Raw genomic sequence first — 25538 nt, forward strand, 5'->3', positions numbered from 1 at the left:
AGCGCAATGAGGAAGGGCATCTCCTTTTTGGTTAATCAGATGGTGGACTCAGGCTGATGTTCAGAAAAAGGGTAGAGAGCAAATGAATAATTAAAAAATGACCCATGGTTAAATGATGAGTGAACTAGCCAGTTACATAGTTCAGCTTGCTTTTCAAGAAGGCTCATGTGAGTCAGTTTCCAGTGCCTCTGGAAGGTTAAATATAAATATTTTTTATTTTGTAACTCCATAAAAACCCATTAGAAAGGAAGTGAAGAATCTCCCAAAGGCATAAATCTTCAGAATGTAGAAAAGGATAAATCTTCAGAGTGTAGGAGATGGTGACAGTGATGTTGACAGAATTTTAAGGAGTGAGAAATATATGGAGAAACTTGCATCATGGGCTAAATGCAGATGGAATATATGCCACATGAGAGAACCACCAAAGAGCATTGCTTGTGTGCTGTGCCCTATGGAAGAGTCAGAAACACTAGTTACCTTAAAACCTTTGAAGAAGGTAGTGGGGGTATTGGTGGTAGTGGTGGTAGTGCTGTGTGTGTGTATGTGTGTGTGTGTGTGTGTGTGTGTGTGTTTAGAGGTACTTGAAAGGGAGAGGATAGTAAGAAAGGACATAGTAAGAAAGTGTTCTAGTGCATGCTGTCCACCACAGCTTGCAGAGCAAGGCATGCTCACTTCCCAAACCCAGCAGAAAATTGGAAATGACTTTCATGAACTGGGAAACACAAAAGTAAAAAATTAAAAAATATTAAAAATAAGAACACGCTGGTCAATTCTCAATATAGGGAAATAACACAGTGTTCAAGAAAAAGGACATACTCAGATTACTATTAGTTGTTCACAAAATTGCCGCCTAGATTAGTTTCACTCTCCTATACCATCAGTAGTGGTGACTAGGCAGAATATCTTTTTCCACAAACCTGTGCATTCCCAAACTTTTTAACCTTTGCTTATGAGTTTCCTTTTATGTATATATGACTTATTCAATTACACATCAGATGGAGTTTCATTTAACATATTAAGTCATTTACAGTTCCCCATATTGTCCATTTAGAGATGCCCATGTTTTAATATTATTGTTTCTGATCTTCACATCCACCATTGTTCCACCTATCACATATTTACAAACACTCACCCTTTTTTTTAAAGCCTTATTTTTTTGAGTAGTTTTAGGTCACAAAATTGAGAGGAGGTTACAGAGATTTCTTACATGACCCTGGGCCCCTCTGGCTGCTCATCCCAGCCTTCTCCATGATCAGCATCCTCCTGCAGAGTGGCTCACTTGAACCACTCCCACATCATTGTTACCCAAAGTCCATGGATTTCATTAGGAATCAACTTTGTGTTCTTACATCATCTGGGTGTGGATAAATGCATAATGACATCTATCATTATGGAGTCGCGTAGAATATTCTCATTCATGTAGAGTTCCTCTGTGCTCTACCTGTTCATTTAATTCCAAGCCCAAACCTTTGGGAACTTTTGACTGTCACTGGGGTTTGCCTTTTCTTAATTGTCATTTAATTAAAGTCACAAATTATGTTGCTTTTTTTCACTTGTCTTCTTTCATTTTGTAACATGCATTTAAGTTTTCTCCATGCCTTTCATGACTTGATAGCTCATTTCTTTTTAGTGTTGAATAATATTCAATTTTCTAAATATATCTTATTTTATGTATCCATTCATCTCCAGAGAGGCATATTGGTAGCTCCCAATCTGGGCAATTAGGAATAAAGATGCAATATATATCCTGTGCAGGTTTTGGTGTGCACATATGTTTTCAACTACTTTGGATAAGCACCAAGGAGGGGAATTGCTAGATTTCATAGAAAGAGTACATAAGAAGCTGCCAAACAGTTTTCTGAATACATATACTTTTGTTATTTTCACAAGTGTGAATTAGTTTCTATTTTTCGATTTCCTCACTACTATTCGGTGTTGTTATATTCTGTATTCTGGTCATTCTAATGGTATTTTAGTGGTATCTTATTGTTTTAATTTGCCTTCCCCTCTTGACATATGCTCTGGAGAACCTCTTCATATGCTTATTTTCTATTTGTGTGTATTCTCTGGTAAAGTGTTTAATAAGGCCTTTGGCCCATTTTAATGGGTTGTTTTCTTATTGTTGAACTTAGAAATTTATTTGCATATTTTGGATAAGAGACCTTTATCAGATGTGTCTTTTCCAATGTTTCACCAGTCTGTGACTTGTCTTTTCATTTTCTTGGCATTGATTTTCACAGAATAGAAAATTTTAATTTTAATAAGATCCAGCTCATCAGTGATTTCTTTCATGGATCTTGCATTTAGTTTTGTGTGTAATAATGCATTGCCATATGCAAAATGACCTAGGTTTCCTGTTATCTTCTTGGGGGCTCATAATTTTCATTTTACTGATAAGCCATTCATGTTCTAATAACCTATTGCTGTCTTATTAGAGGTGGTCCCACCTCCTATCATGGTTGCATTGAAGATTAAGTTTCTAACACCTGGGCTTTGGGAACACATTCAAACTATGACCATATCTCTGATAAATCAATGACTTTCTTTGGGCTTTTTCATGATCATCATGCATCAACATTTTATAATTATCTTATTGTGAAATGTAACATGGTTATAAAAGTACATAAAAGTTATAAACAATGCATATATATTATTTTGTTATTTACAGATTTAAGACTGTAATATGCAAATCAGCATCTGTCTATATAGAAATATATACCCCTAACTATCTATAGATTATTTTGATAAATTTGTTAACAAGACTGTGGGGACTGTCAATTCCTTCTTCTATAGGCAGATCATTGGGCAGGAGACTCTGACAAGAGTTGATTTTGACTGTTTGGAGGTAGAATTTCTTTTTTCCTGGAATAACCCAGTATTTTTTTCTTACACCTTCAACTGACAGATGGGGTCCACTCACAATATGGAGAGTGAGTTGCTTTACTCAAAGTAAATGTTAATCTTATCTAAAAATAGACTAGTGTCACTAAATATATTTGGGCACTGTGGTCCAGGCAAGTGAACCCATAAAATTAACCATCATATCCTCTTTGCCTCCAATTATTCTCTTCTACTACCCTACTTTGCCTTACATAAAGATAATATAGCAACTTTCTTTTTATTTTGTATGGTACATTTTTTCATTATTTTGCTTTTAACCTCTCTGTGTATTAAATCTCAAATGTACAATAAATATCCCTACTTTACACTTTCATCTGTTCATTGGCTTCCTGTTTATTGAGGAAATAGAAGCAAAAGCAAGAGTTTTCAAAGCTTCAACATTTACCACTTACCAGCAGGGGTGCTCACATATACCACCTTTCCTCTCGTTACCATGGCATTGCATGAGATTAGGGCTCTGCTGACCCTTAGCACATATCACTATACCTGAAAAAACAGTATGCTTTTAAAAATAATTGCTGAATTAATAGTGAATGATTAATATACTACTATCAGTACAAGAGCAAAAATTACCATCCATTCATTCAGTAAAATTTTATTATGTATCCATTTCTTGAGACACTCTATTCTAGAAACTGAAGAGGTAGTGGAGAGTAGAACTGAGAAAAATCTCTGTCCTAGGGGAGTTTATATTTTAGTTAAATGCTTGGTTCATGCTAGTCACTACCATTGCCTCTTTGCACTGTGTTACCATACCTATCTTCAGATGAGAAAGCTAAAGCTTAATTCTCTTATCCAATATGGAGACAGAATTCAAACTGAGGACCCCAAATACATGTCTTCATTACTAATCTACTATATTTGTGCAGATATATAAGTGCTAATATTCTTTTCCCCATTGCCAGTAGTGAACAGGAAACCTGGCAAAAGGCTTAATCTAAGGTTTTGAGCAGCTGTAGCTCTGACCCCACGATGTCAGAGTTTGCTCTGTCCACGGGAGTGACTGTGTAAGTAGTTGGTCTGGTCTCTGTGGGCATGCTCCCTTTGAATCCCTTCAATTAATGTTGTAAAAAAGAGACGATGTTGAGTAGACAAGTTTTGGGGATTGCCACTGCAGAATAAGAATGGAGAAGTGTCCAGGGCTACTTTTGGTGTTTTTGTTAGTTTATTTTTGTTGTAACTTAGTGGGGAATTTCAACCAGGTTGACACAGTGAGTCCAGGGAACATCTTCTTAGCGTTTGGGTAAAGTGTCTTGTATTGGGATAGGAAGAGGAAAGAGAATGGGGTTCAGGTGGGGATTATAGAAGGGCGGCAGATTAGAAAGCATTCAGACTGGGGACTGATCTCTTGAATGTCATGTTGCCTTCTGCATAGGGGTAAGTGGTGTAACCCAATTGGAGCAGAGTCCTCTGACCCTGACCATTCTGCAGGGAGAGGATGCATTCTCACTGCAGTTATGCTGTGAGCCACTTTAACAAGTTAAGGTGGCAAAATTAGGACAGAGGGGAGCTGGTTGGAAGCATCTGTGAAAAATGCAGTGGGAGTTTCCATTTACTTGTACATTGAACTAACATATAGCAGCTCTTAAAATGTGACAGCTCTCTTCATAGGCATTGGGATACATGGATATTGAACTTAGCAGAGAAGACTTTGTACAGTCACATTTATTGATGTTTCTGTGCTTCACAGAATGGAAGCTGAGCCTGTCTGATAGAGGTGTTTGAGAAGCTGCAGAAATTTAATTTCGTCTTCCTTACTCATTCTTCCAGTGGACGCATGGTTAAAGTTCAGAGATTGCTGAATGGTTCTCAATACTGGAAGCAAGTATTCTCGAAGACTCTTTTTCCTGAGCTGCAGTGGCGGAACTGGCTCCCACACTAAAGCCATTGCTGGCAGAGTTGAGAGGACCGGCTAGATGGGTTTTGGTAACAACGACTCATGTTGTTCTCAGAACAACCAGATGAGTGAAGAGCTACAGGCTGACTTAGGGAAAACAAATGTAGTAAAACTTGGTCCTTTATTTAACAGTGAAATTGTTCGTGATAAAACAAATACTATACATGATGATATTGACAAAAAATTTTAAAAGTTATTAGACATTATTTTAAATTAGTCTAAGAAGAGTTTTTTTCAGAGCAACGACTATAGATTGAAGGTTGTGGGACCCAGCTCAACATGGTCTAGATAAGTTTTGTGAAACGGTCAGTGGAGAGGCTCAGCACACTTTGATGATGTCGACGGGAACTCCTGCTCACATCAGAGTGCCCTGTACCTCCAGAGGTCTTCCTTGCCTGAGCAGGTGAACAGCTGCAACTGTGGCCCTGAACATCCAGGAGGAATCGCCATTACCACCTACTCTGGGCCATGGCCTGCATGGGGAGGGAGTAGGTAACCATCAGAGGTGTGGCCTGGCTGGAAATAAAAAGTAGAAAAGTAGTATTAAGAAATAAAGCAAAAGACATACACACAAAAAACCCATTTTTTGAAGCAGGGGCTTGACAGGTAGAAGAGACTTGATGGATCTGATCCTAACAAAGGGAAAAGCCACAAATGCTTTATTTATAGTGGAATACACCAAAGGAATTTATGGTGAGGAGGGGTTCTTCAAGGTAAACAAGAAGCCAAGAAGCTGTGGGGATGTTGGCCTGGTTGGAGATTTATCCCTTGCTCAATAACACTTGCTCCTCCAGGCAGCTGGTGCCACAAGGCTAGGTAGGTGTCCTGGTATGTCATTCACCCCCGGGTAACAGGCATCTGAATTCAAAGCTATCACACCCCTAAATTCCACACCAGACATGGAATCAGCCCCATTAAAGTGGCCTCCTGCAAATAGTCGTGTCTTTCTACACCTTTCATGGAAAGATTCTCAGATGCAGCAGTCAAGCTGTCCAAGGTGGAGTTCAGAGCAATAATTTATTTGCCGCTCCCGACAACCTACTGCAAAGACTTTTCCCAATCTCCTAGCAGACTCCTAACTGAAGTTCTTCTAACTTTGAGGAATGGAGAGAAAAGATTGTTGTGGTTTAAAAGAAATAGAAATTTGGCTCCCTGTTTGTTGTCTTTTCAGATCAGAGACTCAGGCATCACTTCTGAGCAGAGAGAGGCCAAACAGCATTCTTCAGGTGCCTACGGCCTGTGCGTCTCAAGTGGTTCTCAACCCTGGCTGTAGGTTAGAATCAGCCAGATGTGGCTGGCCCTCACCCCAAATCAATTACACCAGCATCTCTGGTGTTCAGGTTCTGGCATGGTGTACACCTCAGAGGTGTGCGTAATGTGTGGGCAGAACTGAGAACACTGCAGTTGTCAATCTCCATAACTAGAGCTTCCAGGGTCTTGTCTTAGAGTTTCCAGATGTAGTGTAGAGGGCTATTGCTATGATAAGTTGCTTTTCATGTGAACAGATTCAAGTATAGGTACCTTGTTTTATTTGTAAGTATTGAGATTTTCTTTTGTCTTGCCTACAGTAGCCACCTAATGTATGTCGCTTTATTGGCCCATGAAGAGTACATGTTTGTTTGTAAGAAGGCTCTTCGAGTACAAAAAATGAGAGTGAGGAGATGGTGTGCATGATTCTCTGTCTCAGAGCCTTCAGAGGAATCTGCCATGCAATTACTGATACTGTCCTTGTCACTGAAGAGACCTTGCCCATAAATCTTTGATTTCCCATGATCGTCATTTCTTAGTCCTCTCTCTTATCATTATATTTTGTCCAGAAAACAATGTTCATGTCATATTAATTAGTTAAGTTACTAACTACTAATATAACCCAAATAATTTATGTTCATAAGAAAAATGACCTCAAATAGTTCAAATGGATATATAACCCAGTTTCTGACTTTGCAAAGCATGGCAGATTGAACTCATACATTTACTTCTGTTCCCTCTGTAACCTCAGAAAGAGGGAATTAAGAAAGTCAAAACTCCATGTGCAGAGAGACAATGGAAAAGGAGGATATAGCAGATGATATACCAATAACATATGAAAAGGTGGAAGAGAGATGTCAAAATATAACAGACTACAAAGACTTGAGAAATGTGAAACCAAAGTTTGCAGAAGGGGAATCCAGGAAGATGCCTCCCAATTAGTGTGGACCATCCTGTCAGGCCCAGAAACTGGACGTAACAACTTTAACTGTGAATTCTGGATGAAGATGGTGTTTACTCAAGAAGATTTCTCATCAATGTATGATCTGTTTCCAGACTGAAAGGGAATCCAAGTGCTCAAGACTACATAACATTTCATTACCTGTGAAAGAAAGAAAAGCCCCTAAACTTCTAGTGAGCATAAATCCTAGCATCAATGGTCTTCTCAGCAGAAGAGCAGAAAGCTACAGTGGAACAATATTTCCAAACAACAAAAGGTAAAAAAAATATTGATGGATTACCTTATGTATTTGACCATATTCTGACAAGCCTTTGGATTAGTCACAAGGTTTGAAGGTAGATTAAGGAGACACTCCAATGAAATGAAAAAACACAAAAGTAAAACAAAATGTACTGAAACATATATGAAGTAGTATTTAGGCTAGGTAAACTTAAAATACAGGATTCAACTACCCCAAACAGTGAATGAATGATAGTACCTGCTCCCACAAATCTTATATACCAATAAACTTGATTACTGTTAGTAAAAGTTCAAAAAATTTATTAATTGACCTATTTACTGGATATATACAAATATACGTATGTAATCATCTATTAAAGTACTTAGTAAATACCTAACAACACCTTGAGTGTTCATCAATGGAGAAAGGGCTGAACAAACTAAACATGCCATGATGTGGTGCAAGCCAGCAGCAGAATCTATCTGTGCTAATGTAATAAGAACTGCAGGGTTTATTATTGAGCTCTATGCAAGGTACAGAAAAGTATGCACAAGACCTATCACTTTGTATCAAATAAAAAACCATACATGAAATACTACATAGTTTCTGTTGTTTCACATGTTTGGACTATGCTTGTAAATTTATAGTAAAACCCGAGAACTTCCCCGAGAACTTCCCAAATTGAAAAGTGAAGAAAGCCAGTAAGGAGCAATGAAAGGGCCAGAATTGGAAGGGAAAGTCAAATGGCATTTTATGTCATTTATTCTGGTCAATAATTCATATATTTGTGAAACTTTCATAATATTAAAATTAATAAAAAGTCATAAAATCCATCATAAAGACTTACCCATGTTCTTGTTTGTTCTTCTGACAGAAAGGAAGGGGAGCCGGAAAATGTTTACCATCTTCAGGTTTTTGTCAGCAGATCCAATATAAATGCTCTCCTGCTTCTGACGTCATGCAACTTTGCTTTATGCTCATTTCAGGGTCCGACTCCTTGATTTCATTACAGATATGTGTATTTTTGTCTTCCCCAGTAGACTATAAACTAATGTTTCCTCCCCTCTTACATATCTTTTGCCTCTGAACTACACCCAAAACCCTAAATGTGATTCATTTCTAACCCTAACCCCTTGAATCGAGGCAGTCTTTTTGTTTTTTTCTCACTCCCTTAGATCATTTTCTTTTCCGGCAGCAGAAAGCACCGATGAGGTGAGTGGGGCTGGGTTGAGTGACTGCTGAGGAGTTGGTTGGTCTTTAGTGACTTTTGTAGATAACTTTCAGTCCACTAGGGGGCATCCCAGGCCACACCACGAATGACTTAACTCCTAAGATCCAGGAGGGTTGAACTGTTGAAGAGGAGACCAGAGAGCATGTGAACCAGTCAGAGGAGGGCCATTGAACATAAAACCTCAGAAGGCTGGAGCGTGAATCTATTCACTGGAGCCCTTATGTCTGAAAATCTATTAGGAGGATGATACTCCGAGAGAGGTCAGGGAATTGGCTTTTTTTTTTTTTTTTTTTTTTTTTTTTGCCGTGCTGTGGATTGAACCCAGGGCCTTGTGCTTGTGAGGCAAGCACTCTTGGAATTTTAACTGGGAATATGTTCGATAGAAAACATCTCCATTACCTTTTTCAATTTTTCATTTTATTACAAAAATTCTCCAAATACATGACATACAAAGCATTGCAGGACTTTTGATTGCCAATATTTTTATATACCTTCCCTGAAAATGGAAGGAACAAGAATAAATGGATGAGAAGAAAAGATGAAAAATAAAGAACAAAATTAGAAGAAGAAAAGGGAAAACAACATTGTTTAGCTTGACCAGCAGTGTGTGTCCTGATCAGTCTGCTGTGTGAGCCTGCAGAATGTATGGGGAAAGGGGTGGACAGAGCAAGGGGAGTCATAGAACATAAATCTGGGTGAATATTATATGTATGTCATATTTTCCTTCAAGCCAATGAAATTTTGTTAGAAACATTTTTAATGCAGCTGATTTTAATAAATTGCTTTTACTTCTTAATCCACATTGCTATTAAATGGTTTACCTTTATCAGAATGTTCACATGAATGATGCCTCAAGTGCTCTGTCAAACTATTTAACCTGGGAAATGAGCTTACATTCCTGTGATTGTTCAAGGCTCTAATTCACCCAGGTGAGACAGTGTTCCTTCCCTGAAGTTTCATCTACTTTTCTCACAGTTTCCTCAAACACACTTCTCTTATATCAGCTGTTAAAGAAAAACAAAACGCTACCTTTGTTTCCATCCACCTGAAACAAGGCCCCCTACCCCTGCACTGTCCTCACACAATTCTGGAGCCACCACTACAGTCTCCTGGGCCACTGTGGGTGGAGCTCCCTGTTAGGGGAAGGACAGAGCTCAGATGTGACTGGGGCTCAGTGAGTCAGTGGGACCTGCTGCCTGGAAGAGCAAGCTTGTCTGGCCCCAGAGCTGACACCTGCAGAGCAGGGAGAACGTCCCCAGCACCCAGGCCAGCAGCCATGCAGAGGAGACTGGGGGCTCTGCTGGGGCTTCTGTGGGTGCAGGTTTGCTGTGAGTTGTGTCCTGGATGGGGCTGGGGGTGTTCTAGGGCTGAGAGTGTGAGGGAGGGCAGGGGAGCTGGCACAAAGACCCTTCCCTGTCATCCATCATCAGGGGTGTTTCCTGGGATATCCTGTAGGTCTGTAAACTGGTCATTGATTCCCCAGTGACATCCTCTGTGTCTGCTTTTCTCTTTCCAAGCAGGGGTGAGAGGGCAGCAGGTGGAGCAGAGTCCTTCAGCCCTGAGTCTCCAGGAGGGAACTAGTCATACTCTGACCTGCAATTTTTCCACCACCATGAACAATGTGCAGTGGTTCCGACAGAATCCTGGGAGTGGCCTCATCAGTCTGTTTTACGTGGCTTCAGGGACAAAGCAGAAGGGAAGGTTAACAGCAAAGGTGAATTTTCAGGAGCGCTACAGCACCCTGCACATCTCCACGTCCCAGCTGAAAGACTCAGGCACCTACCTCTGTGCAGCAGGGGCACAGTGCTCCCAGGGGACCTGCAGCCTGTCCCCAAACTGCAGGTGCACCTGCAGCCACAGCCTCTGCCTCAGAGAGAACTTGTCATAGCACTGTCACCTCTGCTAACAAGAGACTTCATCCCAGTTGGGTTGGACCCTTTTCCTCCCAGAAACCCTTTCAGGAAAAATTTCTAATATGCAAGCATTGCAGCAACTGATAAGGAAGTCAGAGCCCCAAATACTGTTAGAACAGATTCCCCGGCTGAGCTTTTAACTAACATCTAAATTACTGTGATAAAGATAACTTGAAAAACTATGATTGTCAACAAATAGAAAAGGGATGACCTAGTATTCCAGATAGTTGCAAATTATTCAGTTTTCCAAGAAAATGAAAAGATGTGACATATACTCTCTCTAGGTAAATACATAAATGATATAAATACTGACAATACTTCTTCACTTTGCACACAAATAAACTGAGGATTACAGAGTAAGGGATTGCCTGCACTCATATGGTCACTGTCCAGTGCAGCTGGGGTGGGATTCACTCAGCAAGTCTGACTACAGAGCTTGTATTCTGAGTCACTCAGGATAGAGGACTACCAAGTGCAAATGATATGTTTTGATAAATGTCTACAATTAATACTGTACAATTTAGATGACAAACATATACATCTTATTCTTTTCTAAAAGGAACTCTTTAAGGAAGAGATCATGAAACTTTTCCTTTTGTTACATTAAAGCCATTGGTCTTCCTTTGATGGAATCTATTACTCATGATTACATCATTTCAAACTTGGGAAAGGAAGCAGAAATCTTCCAGTATACTCCCAAAAGCCTTTATTTGCAGTAGCCGCGTACTAAAACTTCTCACAACCAAATCAAAAGTTTAACCTGCTTATGGATCAGTTGCAGTGTAAATGAAATTTCAGCCTTGTCAAGGTCTTTTATGTTAATGTAAGGGATAACCCAGGAAGCAGTGAAAACCCTGAGGTTAAAGTGAGGACACATGGGCATTTCAGTGAAGCTGGGAGCAAGACCAGCTTCCTGGGAGTGACCTGTACAGTTTCATAGGACTTGGGACTCAGAAAAGGTTGGCTACTGATTTAACATTGTGCTACCCTTGTCTTGAGAGTCTTAATAAGTTCGTCTTTGAATTTGTGTTTTTTAAGTGAAGTCTGATAAGAGGCTGGCTGGAGCATGTGCATAAGCAGAGGAGAGAATCAAAGGCTTGGGACAGGAGCACATGCAAGCTCAGGTTCAAGAGCACCATGGGCAGCCTGTGAACTGGCAGTTATTTTGTCCACTCCAAGTGTAAGTGCATGCTGCAAGCTCTCTGGAGCTCCATGGTGGCAAACAGTGTTGTCAGTAACTTTTTACAAAATGAAAAGGTACACATGGGCATTTCCATAAAGCACTTTAAGAAGTTGTTAGAAACCTTTGAAAAGTTTAGAAACTCTGGTTTTGAAATCTGTTGCCACATTGCACAGTGAATATTCACAGGCTAAACAATGGAAATTAAGTATAAAGAGAGTAGCTTGATGTAGAAGAACATCTTTCTCATGTGAGGTTTTGAATAAACTAAGTATTTCCTCAAAAGACAATTTTAGCCTTAATTTTCCTTTCAATAAAAGCACAGCAAAGGAGTGTGTAAACAAGCATTCTGAATTGTATATAATCATGAAGCCTCTGTCAGTTTATTAGATTTCCACTAGTCACAGAAAATATCAGTGAAAACCTTAAAATGTTGCTGTACAAATTTACATTTTAAATTAAATTCAGACTCACATGAAAATGATCTGCATGAGGAGTTAATTCATCTTAGAAAAGTTGTTCCCCTAGAAACATCAAAACTAAGTTACTAAAATTTATATTTCAAACTAAGCTATCAGGTATTGATGCTAATATTTTAATAACATATAAACTACTTTTAAGAACTCCAGTGTCTTTTGCATCATTTCTCCAAATCAGAAATTATAAAAAATTTAGTTTGCAATCTTTTTTTTTTTTTGTACTGAGAATTGAACCCAGGGCCACTTTACAACTGAGCTACATCCACAGTTTTTTTACTTTTTATTTTGAAACCACAGTTTCAAGTTACTTAGGCCTTGCTTAGTTGAAGCTGGCTTTGAACTTGTGATCAAAACTTGTGATCTTTCCTCAGTCTCCCAAATCCTTGGGATTACAACTGTGCACCACCGTGCCTGGCTTAGTTTGCAATTGTGCAATTATCAAGAGCATCTGTCATCACCTGCAATTATATTTCTTGAAAATGAAGTTGCTAAAAGAATAATTTTTGAAAAAAAATTGGGAATCAATCTAACAAAAGAGGCAAAAAGTCCCTACAATGAAAACTACAGAACTCTAAGGAAAGAAAATGAAGAACTTAGGAGATGGAAAGATCTCCCATGGTCTTGAATAGGCGAGATTAATATTGTCAAAATTGCCATGTTACCAAAAGAGCTATCCATATTTAATGCAATTCCTATTAAGGTTCTGATGACATTCTTCACAGAAATAGAAAAAGCAATCATGAAATTCATTTGGAAAAATAAGAGGCCCAGAATAGCCAAATGGGGTGGTGTTAAACTAGGAAGAAAAGTGGAGCAGGAGGCATCACAATACCAGACCTTAAATTATGCTACAGAGCTATAATAACAAAAACAGCATGGTATTGGGACCAATAATAAACATGAAGACCAATAGCACAGATAGAAATACAGTTATCTCTCTAGTAATTAGACAAATACAAATAAAAACCATCCTAAGATTTTATCACACTCCAACTAGAATGGCAATTATCAGGAACACAAGTGATAATAAGTGTTGCAAATTGGTGCAGTCACTCTGGAAAGCAGTATGGAGATTCCTCAGCAAATCTGGAATGGACCTACCTTTTGACCCAGTTATTCCACTCCTCAGTTTATACCCAAAGGACTTAAAATCAGTATACTACAGTAATGCAGCCACATCAATGTTTATAGCAACTCAATTCACAATAGCTAGATTGTGGAACCAACCCAGATGCACTTCAATTGATGAATGAACAAAGAAACTGTGGTATATATACACAATGGAATATTATTAAGCCATAAAGAATAAAATTACGGCATTTTTAGGTAAATGGAAGGATTTGGAGAATATCATGCTAAGTGAAATAAGCCAATTCCCAAAAACCAAATGCCAACAATGTTTTCTCTGACAAGTAGATGATGAGGAGTAATGGGAAGGGGCGGGGGTTAAGAGAAGAATGGAGGAAATTTGCATTGTGTAGAGGGAAATGAGGGGTGGAGAGAGTGGGGGAAGGAAAGATAGTGGAATGAAACAGACATCATTACCTATGTACATGTATAATTACATGAATGGTGTGAATCTACATTGTGTACAACCATAGACATAGAAAAGTTGTACCTCATTTGTGTACAATGAATCAAAATGCAGTCTGTAAAAATAAAATAAAAAAGAATAAATATAGTTATCTCATACCAGATAAAGGTACCATAAACATACATTGTAGAAAAGATAGGCTCTTCAACACATGGTGCTGGGAAAACTGGAAATCCATATGTAACAAAATGAAATTAGACCCCTATCTCTCACCCTGCACAAAACTCAGTTCAAAGTGAATCAAGGACCTACACATTAGACCAGAGACCCTATTCTTACTAGAACAAACAGTAGGCCTGATTCTTTTTCATGCTGACCTAGGAACTGATTTCCTCAACAAGACTCCTAAAGCCTACGAAGTAAAATCAAGAATCAATAAATGGGATGGTGTTAAACTAAAAAGCTTCTTCGCAGCAAAGGAAACAATCAAGAATGCAAAGAGAGAGTCTATGGAATGGGAGAAAATCTATACCACATGCACCTAAGATAGAGCACTAATCTTCAAGATATATGAAGAACTCAAATAACTTAACACCAAAAAAAAAAAAATCAATAAATGGGCAAAGGAAGTGATCAGACACTTAACAGAAGAAGAAATGTGAGTGGTCAACAAATATATGAAAAATGTTGAACATCTCTAGCTGTTAGAGAAATGCAAATTAAAACTACACTGAGATTTTTATCTCACTCTAGTAAGAATGTCAATTATCAAGAATACAAGTAACAATAAATGTTGGGGAGGACGTGGGGAAAAAGGTACACTCATACATTGCTGGTGGAACTGCAAATTGGTGCAACCATTATGGAAAACAGTATGGAGATTCCTCAGAAAACTTGGAAAGAAACCACTATTTGCCCCAGCTATTCCACTCCTTGGTTTATATCCAAAGGACTTAAAATCACATAATCCAGTGATGCAGCCACATCAATGTTTACAGCAGTTCAACTCACAATAGCTAAACTATGGAACCAACCTAGATGCCCTTTGAGAGAAGAATGGATAAAGAAAATGTGGTACACGTATACAATGGAATATTCCTCAGCCATAAAGAAGAATGAAATTATGACATTTGCCAGTAAATGGATGGAACTGGAGAATATCATGCTAGGTGAAATAAGCCAATCCCCCAAAACCAAAGGCTGATTGTTCTCTCTGATACGCAAATTCTGACTCGCAGTAGATATAGTGGGGAGGGAGGAGTGAAGGCTCACCAGATTGGACAAGCGAGAGTAGGGGGAAGGGAAGGGAGATGGGAATGGGAAAGACAGTAGACAAGTGCAACCAAAAAATGGAAGTTATACTTCAAGTATGTATGATATGTCAGAATACATTCTATAGTTATGTATGAATATGTAAAAAATTTTAAAAAAGAATGTTTTGAAAATCTTATAAATTAAATTGCATTAGAAGTCAGAAAATTTTTATATTAATCGAGGTATCATATTCACAAAGAAATATTAGTTATTTTTATATAAACTTATGACTAAATTAAACTTGTGTTTCTACTTTATTTATAAATCTTACTGTTTTATAAAAATACAATATTTTGTAAAGAGACTTGTATATTATATTATTTAAAAATTATTTTTTGATTCATTGTACACAAATGGGGTACAACTTTCATTTCTCTGGTTGTACACAAAGTAATCACACCTTTTGTGTAATCATACATGTATGGTAATGATGTTTCACCCCAATACCAAAACCAGACAAAGACACATCAAGGAAAGAAAACTTCAGACCAGTATCCCTGATGAACATAAATGCAAAAATTCTAAACAAAATTCTAGTGAATTGCATACAAAAGCTTATTAAAAAGATAGTGCACCGTGATCAAGTGGGTTTCATTCCAGGGAAGCAAGGTTGGTTCAACATCCAGAAATCAATAAATATAATTTGCTACATCAACAGACTTAAAGTTAAGAATCATGATTATTTCAATAGATGCAGAGAAAGCATTTGATAAAATACAGCACTCCTTGCTCAAAACACTAGAAAAAATAGGGATAGTAGGAACATACTTCAACATTGTAAAGGCTATCTATGCTAAGCCCACAGACAACAGAAAACTGTAACAAGGTAAGGATGCCCTCTTTCACCACTTCTATTCAACATTGTTCTTGAAACTCTAGCCAGAGCAATTAGAGAGACTAAAGAAATTAAAAGGATACAAATAAGAAAAGAACTCAAACTACTACTATTTGCAGATGACATGATTCTATATTTAGAGGATCATAGCATTTTTTTTCTTTTTAAACAAGTTATCCCAAATTTTAATTTTGCACAAAGTTTTACAATATCATAGCCATCCCTGGTTAAGAATCTTGAACTCTGAAGCTACACTTGAAAGAAGGGTGGTTCAAACTGGAAATCAACAGGGATTATTTGAGAAAGTGTTTTGTGCTTTACATATAAGTTACATGTCTATCTCTTCTAGGTTTTCCAACTTGTTCAAGTTTTTGTGTGTGTTTCCTACAAGAACAACACGATGGGGCTGGGGTTGTGGCTCAGTTTGTAGAGTGCTTGCCTTGTATGTGTGGGGCACTGGGTTGGAGCCTCAGCACCACATAAATAAATAAAATGAATATATTGTGTCCATCTACAACTAAAAAAAATTAAAAAAAAATAAAGAACAACATGATGCTACAGATAAATTGAAGAAATAATCAGAATGAAGCATCCTATTTACCCATGCCTCAGGCAAGGAGTCCACCCCTGTATCACTGACTGTGATGATCTTTATACTTAGAAAAGTCCCATTTTATTCCATTTTACTGTGGATGTAGTCTCTCCCTAATCCATCATCCATTATTGATGTTGTACAGGAGTAGTGGAAACCCATCCTGAGGATCCTGTCTCTGCTTCTGAAGAGGTCTAAGAATTGGGTAACCTCAGACACAATAGATTACACATGAATGTGAAAATGCTCTGGAGCTATGGTGTAGGGTCATTTCTTTCTCTTATGCCACTCCATGTCTCACACCCAGTCCTCAATATACGCGTCTCTGTCATATTGTGAAAAACAATTTCAGAACCCGAAGAACCCTTAGAAATACTTTAGCCCATTGTTGTTTTACAAAAATAGAAACTACATGCAACTATACAACCATTAGCTAGAAAATGGGTGGGATTAGAAGGAAACTATTTCCTCACTTACTCCTTAGCATTGATCTGCCTCTTTCCTATTTCCCATATATATTTTTATTGGTGCATTATAGTTTTACATGGTGACATTCATATTTATATATTTGTACATGCACGCAATGTAACAATATAATTTGGTCAATATCCCTCTCTAGTGTCCCCCCCTTTCGTCTACTTTATTGAACTCTGATTAATTTTCAAGAGATCTCTTTTCCATTTTCCTCTTTAGCTTCCACATATAAGAGAAAACTTATTACCCTTGACTTTCTGAGCTCAGCTTATTTTGCTTAACATAGTATTCTCAATGTCCATCCATTTTCCTGCAATTGACTTAATTTCATTCTTTCTGACTGATTAAAACTCCATTGTGTATCTACCTAACACATTTTCTTTATTTATTCACCCTTTGATGGATGCCTAGGCTGGTTCCATTCATTTGGCTATTGTGAATTGTTCTGCAATAAAAATGAATATGCATGTACTGCTATAGTATAATGACTCTAATTCTTTAGGATAAATAATGAAGAGTGATATAGTAGGGTCAATGGCGGTTTCATTCTTAATCTTTAGAGGAATCTCCATACTGATTTTCATAGGGGTTGTACTATGAAAAACAGTGAAAAAATGTTCCTTTCCTCCACATCCTCTTCAGTATTTATTATTGTTTGTGTTCTTTATAGCTCCCCACTGAGAGAAAATCAGTGTAGTTTTAATTTGCATTTCCCTAATTGCTAACAAATTTGAGTATTTTTTCACATATTTGTTGTCCTTTTGTATTTCTTTTGAGAAGTGTTTATTTAGTTCATTTGCCCATTTATTAATTGTTCTTTTGTGTTAAGTTTTTAAAAGTTCTATATGTATTCTGGAGATGAATCCTCTGTCAGAAGAGTAGCTAGCATAGATTTTCTCCCTTCTGTAGGTTCTCTTCACATTCCTAATTGTTTCCTTTGCTGTTCAGAAGCTTTTTAATTTGATGCCTTCCCATTTATTAACTCTTGACATTATTTCCTGAGCTTTAGGGGTCCTGTTGAGAAAGTCATTGTCCCTTATGCTGGAGTGTTGACCCTATGTTTTCTTCTAGGAGTTGCATAGTTTCTGTTTTAATTCCTTAGTTTTTGACCCATTTTGAGTTGATTTTGTGCAGGGTGAGAGACAAGAGTCTAGTTTCATTCTTCTACATATGGATAACTAGTTTTCCCAGCACCATTTGTTAAAAAGGTTGTCTTTTTTCCTATGTATGTTATTGATGACTTTGTCAATGATCAGATAACTGTCTCTGTATGGATTTGTTTTTGAGTCTTCTATTCTGTACCTTTGATCAAATTATCTGTTTTTATGCCAATGCCATGCCGTTTTTGTCAGTATAACTCTGTAGTATAATTCAAAGTCAGGAATTGTGATGCCTCTAACATTATTTTTTTCTGGCTTAGAGCTGCTTTGGCTATTCTGGGTCTTATATTTTTCCCTCAAATGAATTTTAGAATTTTTTTTCTAGTTCTGTGAAGAATGTCATTGGTGTTTTGATTGAAATTGCATTGAATCTGCATATTGCTTTTGGTAGTCTGGCCATCTTAACAATATTAATGACTTATCCATGAATGTGGGAGGTCTTTCTATCTTCTTGTATCCTTTTCAATATTCTGTAGTTTTCATTGTAGAGGTCTTTTATCCCCTTGGTTAGATTTATTCCTATGTATTTTTTTCAGGTCATTATGAATGGAGTTGTTTGTCTGATTTCTTTCTCAGCAGGTTAATTATTGGTGTATAGGAAAGCTATTTGCTTTGTATGTTGATTTTGTAGCTTGCTACATTGATGCAATTGTTTATTAGTTCTAGCAGTCTTCTGGTGGAGTTCTTGGATCATCTAAATATAGAATAGTATCATCTGCAATGAGCAATAATCTGACTTCTTTTCCTGTTTTTATTCATTTTATTTCCTTCTTCTGCATAATGGCTTTGGCTAATATTGGCAGTGGTGCTTAACTATTGAGCCACATCTCCAGCTTTTAAAATATTTATTTAGAGAAAGGGTCTTGATGAGATGCTTAGGACTTCACTAAGGTGCTGAGGCTGGCTTTGAATTTGCAATCCTCCTGCTTCAGCCTCCTGAGCCACTGGGATTACAGGTGTGCTACCACGCCCAGTTCTGTAGGGTTTTTTGGTGTTAATGTCTACATTCATTCTACTATGATCATATAAGATTCAAGGAATTGTATGTTTTTTGTATTTTCTAAGAGTTCCTTTGTGACATAAAATATGATCTATTTTGGAGAAGTTTCCATGAGATGCTGAGAAGATAAGTGTAGTCAGCTGTTTTTAGGTGAAATATTCCATAAATGTCTGATAAGTTTGATTTACATTATTTTTAAGATATGCAATATCTTCACTAATTTTATGTCTGGATGACCTATCTATTGATGAGAGAGGCATTTTGAGTCCTTCCCCTATGTTTTTTTAATTTCTAAAATTTATTCTTTTTAGTTATAAATGACAGTAGGATGTATTTTGGCAAAATATACATACACATAGTACATAACTTATTCTATTTAGGATCCCACTCTTGTAGTTATATATGATGTGGAGTTACCCTGGTTGTGCATTCAAATACAAGGTTAGGAAAGCTATGTCTGATTAATTCTACTATCTTTCCTATTCCCCTCCCCATTCCCTTCCCTTCATTTCTCTTTGTCTAATCTAATCGATTTTTAATATTCTCCTCCCCAACTTCCCTTGTTTTGGGCTAGCATTTGCAAATCAGAGAGAGCATTTGGCCTTTAGTTTTTTGGGATTGGCTTATTTCACTTAGTATGATATTCTCTAGTTCCATCCATTTATTGGCAAATGCCATTTTTTCATTCTTTATGGCTGAATAACATTTCATTGTGTGTATATATATCACATTTTCTTTATCCATTAATCCACTGAAGGACATGTAGGTTGTTTCCATAACTTGGCTATTGTGAGTTGAGCTGCTATAAACATTGATGTGACTGCATCACTGTAGTATGCTATTTTTAAGTCTTTTGTGTATAGACTGAGGATAACTGGATCAAATGGTGGTTTCATTCCAAGTTTTCTAAGGAATCTTCATCTTGCTTTCCAGAGAGGTTACACCAATTTGCAGTCTCACCAACAATGTATGAGAGTATCTTTCTCCCCACATCTTCACCAACATTTATTGTTACTTGTATTCTTGATAATTCCCACTCTGACTAGAGTGAAATGGAATCTCAGTGTAGTTTTAATTTGCATTTCTCTACTTGCTAGAGATGTTGAACATTTTTCCATATATTTTTGCCTATCCATATCTCTTCTTCTATAAAGTATTTGTTCAGTTCCTTTGTCCCATTTATTGACTAGACTATTTATTTTTCTGGTATTAAGTTTTATGAGTTCTTTGTATATCCTGGAAATTAATGACTTACCTGAGGTACAAGTGGTCAAGATTTTCTCCCATTCTGTAGGGTCTCTCTTTACATTCTTTATTGTTTCCTTTGCTGTGAAGAAGCTTTTTAGTTTGATACCATCCCATTTATTGATTCTTGATTTACTTCTTTCACTTTATGAGACCTGTTGAAGAAGTCAGTTCATAAGCTAACATGATGGAGAGTTGGGCCTAATTTTTCTTCTAGTAGGAGTAGGGTCTCTGGTCTAATGTGTAGGTCATTGGTTCACCATGAGTTGAGTTTTGTGGGGATGAGAGATAGGGATTCAATTATAGTCCATTACACATGAACCAGTTTTCCTAGCACCATTTGTTGAAAAGCTATCTTTTCTCCAATGTATGTTTGACACAGTTGTCTAGTATGAGATAACTATTTATGTGAGTGTGTCTCTGTGTCTTCTATTCTTTATGATTGGCCTTCATGTCTTTTTATATGTCAATACCATGCAATTTTTGTTACTCCAGCTCTGTTGTATAACTTAAAGCCTGGCATTGTGATGCCTCCTGCATCAATTTTCATGCTGGAGAGTACTTTGGCTATTCTGGGCCTTTTATTTCTCCAAATGAATTTCATGATTACTTGTTCTATTTCTGTAAAGAATGTCATTGTCATCCAGTATTTTGTACTGGAGTTTATCTGAGGCTTTAATTCTGAGTAGTGTCTGTTTCATGTAATTAGGTGCACCAATGGTTGGGACATGAATATTTACTCATTATATATTCTTGTTGAGTTGTTTCCTTTACTGTTATCAGGTGACTCTGTCTCTTTTGATTAATTTTGACTTGAAGTCTGCTTTGTTCAATATGAGAGTAGCTACTTCTACTTGTTTTGGGGATCCATTTGCACAATATATCAATTTCTATCCTTTCACTTTCAACCTGTGGTTGCCTTTGCATGTAAGGTGAGTCTCTTGCAAATAACACAAAGTTTCTCTTGCTTCTGAACACATTCCACCAGCCTATGTCTTTTAATTGAAGAGTTGAGAACATTTATATTCAATGTTATTATAGAGAGGTGGGTTACTCATTTCTGACATTTTGATGTATTTCTAATGTTTAATTTTATCTTTTTTTTCAACTGTTTAGCTCCTGTTCAAATTAGATTCATTCATTTGTGAACTCTGGTGTTGGTTTTTTATTTCTTCTGTGTGTAGTATTTCTTAATGTATTTTATGTAGTATCAGCATTGTAGTCATAAATTCTTTTAGATTTTGCTTATCTTGGAAAGTTTTAAATTTTCTTTTTTGTTTCTGAAGAATAACTTTGCTGGATATAGCAATCTTATTTGACAGTTATTTTCTTTTTTGATACTTGGAACACATCAATACAAGTTCTCCTGGACTTTAGAGTTTGTGCTAAGAAACCAGAAGTAACCAGAGTTTTTCTCTTAATATGACCTGGTGTTTTTCTTTTGAGGATTTAAAAATTCTATCCCTGTTCTTTATGGTAAGCATTTTAATTATAATATATCAAGAAAGATTTTTTATTGATCTTGTCCATTTGGGGTTTTGAATGCCTCCTGTATATGGATGTCCTTTTCATTCTCAAGGTTTGGAAACATTTTTGTTATTTCCCTGAAGCAGTTTTTCATGTCATCAGTCTGTTTCTGAAAACTCTCTTTGATTCCAATGATTCTTAAATTTTATTTCTTAATGTTGTCCCAGAGTGCTTGTATACTCTGGTCATGATTATGTATTTTCTTTTCTTTAATAATGTTTGCGTGTTCAAGGCTAGCCATTTTATCCTCCAACTCTGAGATTCTGTTTTCAGCATGGACTACTCTATTAGAGACTTTCAATTAAACACTTTACTTGATTTAGTGTGACTTTCATTTGCAAGATTTCTATCTGGTTCTTTTTTCAATATTTATATCACCTTATTGAATTTCTTATTCTTATCCTATACTGACTTCCTTAATCAATTCAGTTGTTGTTTTGTGTTCTCTGGGAATTCATTGATCATTTTTATAATGATTGTTTTGAATTATTTATCTGATACTTCATCTACTTTAGTATCTCTGGGGTCAGTTGCTGGTGAATTAGAACTATAGAAGGCATTGTGTGGCTTAGTTTTATGTATTTCTTGTATTCCTCTATGGGGTTTTATGCATCTATCAGGATGGATTTGTCTTTCACTTTTAAATGTGGGCCTTTTTACAGAATAGCCTTCTGTTACCAATTTGTCCTAGAGTGAAACAGGTTCTTTGGGTTAATTATATTTTTGCTGTAGGTGTGTATGTCCATGGGTGGGACCTGAGGACACCCCTGACCATTTCTACTTGGGGCCTGATCATTAGTTTTGGGTTTTTGTCTCTTCCATTCCTGTATGAAATTGTCACTGAAATTCAAGTTTGGTTAATTTGTATGTGAATCAAGGTGAGCTGTCTCTTGACTAGGTTTAGTTCATCAGCTGATTCTCTCCACTGTGAACTTGTAGTGTCCCTGTAGATTCCCAGAACCTCACAGAAAAGGGGGAAACAAAGAATAGTAACATACAAGGCAAATAATACACAGCATTAAAATAAATACCCAGTGCCTACTATGACATCTATCACACTAATTATCCCAGTAACAGTAATGGTGGGGTGAACAACTGCCAACAATAAAAACAATAAGTAGCTGTGAAGTAGACATGGCATTAAAATAAACAGTAGATGTCAACTATACCATCCACAGTATAATAACAGAATCAACATGAATGGTGAAGGCAAGGGTTACATAAACTAAATAGTTCTAATAGATGGGAAAATACAGTTCATTAAAAGAAAATGATATGTGATAGAATCATAAAAGAAAGTTTAGAGTATTCAAAGTGTAAATAGAATACAGAAGAAATGTAGCAAGTAATGGCTATAAAGATGAGGGAAAAATATAGAAAAAACAAAGTACAGGGAGAGAGAAAGAACAAGAGAACTTGGCCACTAGTGGAAGAAGGAGAGGAAGAGAAATGAGCAAACAAATGCAAAGCAAAATAAAACAAAAATAAACAAAATTTTGTATAAAAATGCGAAAATGAGAAAAAGAAACAAAAAATATATACATACAGGGACCAATCAGCACAGCAACAACACAGCCAACCAAACAAACAAACAAAAAAGATTCTTAATAAAAAATGAAAGTGGAGTCTTCACTGAGGTGGTCAAAACTCCTGATGAGGATGAGTGATCACTGCCTATGCCCTACTGTTTTCTTTCTGCTTCTTCTTGAGCTGTGCACCCCTTAGAGATAGTAAGGGCCAGAGGTGGTTAATTCCACCTTTTTTTGTACTGCTCACTGAGCTGACAGTGGAGTGACTTAAAACTGAAGCAGGTTGAAGTAGCTCTCAGATTCCCTTCTCACCAGTACATGGTATGATGGAGTGGGATGTACTCACTGGAATTTTGTCAGACAGACCAGTTCAATGCACTCCCAGGATGGGCTGCTACTAACTTCTAAGAGGGGATTTCCAGCAGCTGGGCCTTAGGTCTCATCAGGCCTTAGGGAGTTTGTTGGGTAGTATTTACTCTGGAGATATTAGGTCAACAAACCCCGAGGGCCAGGCAGATTCCAATTCCTGTTTGGAGTCTGGATTTCAGGAACTTCTAAAAAATTCTACTTACAGGGCAGGGGAACCAACTCTCCACAGGTCTTACACACTCCATTAGCAAGCACAACTGTCTTCCCAGGATTAGACCCTGAGTGTATTTACAGCCTCCTGTTCAGTTTTCTGACCCTCTTCAGCTGGTCACATAAGTTGCCATAACCAAAGATAAAGCAAGTCACACTCCCCTTCATATTTTCAACTTGAATACCCTTGGGTACAATCCTCTCTGTTCCCATTTTACTCATGCTCTGCTAGGTACACCCTAGGCTACATGGTAGATGCTCGCCAGGACAGCATGGCAATATTTGCTACAATCTTCTAAGTTCCTGCAGCAGCAAGGTTCGGTGTCATCTCCTCATGATGACTCCTGCCTCAGCTTGCTGACTACAGTTGATAAACAGAGCACTTTTCAACACCAGATAGCTGTGATGCTCTGGATCAGCTAAGTTCAGTCTGCTTTTCTGACCTCAGATTTTTCTGTTCCAAATCTGTCCACTGTATTTCTCTCTGTAGTATCCCTCCCCTCTGTGGTGAACTGTTGCCTCTACTGCTTCTGCCACTGGGGCCCCAATGCACTCTTTCTTGTTCTTTGTTGAGTGCACCTGAATTTCTGAGTCTCTGACACTTTGACTACCTGATATTGAATTTTAGTGAATTCCTTCTTTCATCTACCTCATTGAGAAGCAACAGCTGCTGTCTGAATTGTGAGGCATGGAACAACTAGAAACACAGACGTCCTCTAACTCATCATCTTGAATCCCTCCAACAATTTTCCTGCCTTCTTCCTGTAGAACAAGATTGATGGGTAGTGAGAAACAGTTTCAAAGAAGCCCAGCCACTTTGAGTTCTGCAGTGTGGATCTGGCGAAGTCTTGGTTCAAGCAGTCTGACCAACAGAATAGAAAGTCACAATTTGTGAAAATGTTTGAAATTGTAGGTAGGAAAGGAGTCTCAAGTTAAGCCACAGTCATTCTACCAGCAAATCAGTTCACCTCTTACTGGCTGCTGTGGGATTGAGGTCATCTCAATATCCAGATGATCTCTAAGGTCTTTCCTAAAAGTGGCAATGTATATTCATTATCCCAGGTGATCATCACTTGAAGGAAGGACACCAACATTACCAGCATGACTCAAGCACTCTCAGCAAAAACAGTTAGTGAAATTGAGACACGAAGGGCAACACAGTCCTACTGCAACTGACAGTATGTAAAGATGGTTAAAAAAATGTTTTCCTGGACTACGTAACTTGCAAGGGCAAATAGCTGTCTGCAAGAAAGGGGAATTTTGTCCAATAATTTTGTCCAATGAATGAAGGGTTTAAGAATTCTAGCCAGGCATGGGGCACACTGTAATCCCAGTGACTCCAGAGGCTGAGGCAGTAGGATCATAAGTTTAAAGCCAGCATCAGCAAAAGAGAGGTATTAAGCAACTCAATGAGACCCTGTCTCTAAATAAAATCCAAAATAGGGCTGGGAATGTGGCTCAGTGGTTGAATGCCCTTGAGTTCAATCCCCAGTACCAAAAAAAAAAAAAAAAAAAAAAAAAATTCTATCCTATGCAGAATTGGTGGACAACAGAAAAAACAGAATGGAGAATTGTGAAACATTTTATATAGATATAGATATAGATATAGATATAGATATGTGTGTATATATATATATATATATATACCCTTAGTTATATATATTATACATTTAGTTATATATGTTATATATATTTTATATTATAAAATATATTATATAC

The 25538-nt window shown here is 37.3% G+C and overlaps 1 long non-coding RNA gene and 1 gene segment (V, D, J or C); one reads left to right on the forward strand and one right to left on the reverse strand.

Moving 5' to 3' along the window:
* Window positions 1–4625: 4625 nt before the first annotated feature.
* On the reverse strand, window positions 4626–8347 carry LOC124977023 (uncharacterized). The gene is made up of 3 exons (XR_007107095.1): window positions 8075–8347; window positions 7288–7358; window positions 4626–5314 (listed from the first exon to the last, which is right to left on the reverse strand). It is a non-coding gene; the product is annotated as an uncharacterized LOC124977023 (long non-coding RNA).
* Window positions 8348–9734: 1387 nt separating this feature from the next.
* LOC124976526 (T cell receptor alpha variable 22-like) lies at window positions 9735–10346 on the forward strand. The segment is given in 2 exon segments: window positions 9735–9786; window positions 9979–10346. Coding segments are annotated over 2 exon segments (420 nt in total).
* The last annotated feature ends 15192 nt before the right edge of the window (window positions 10347–25538 follow it).

Source organism: Sciurus carolinensis, chromosome 2 (assembly GCF_902686445.1).
Source record: "Sciurus carolinensis chromosome 2, mSciCar1.2, whole genome shotgun sequence".
Classification (NCBI taxonomy): Eukaryota; Metazoa; Chordata; class Mammalia; order Rodentia; family Sciuridae; genus Sciurus; species Sciurus carolinensis.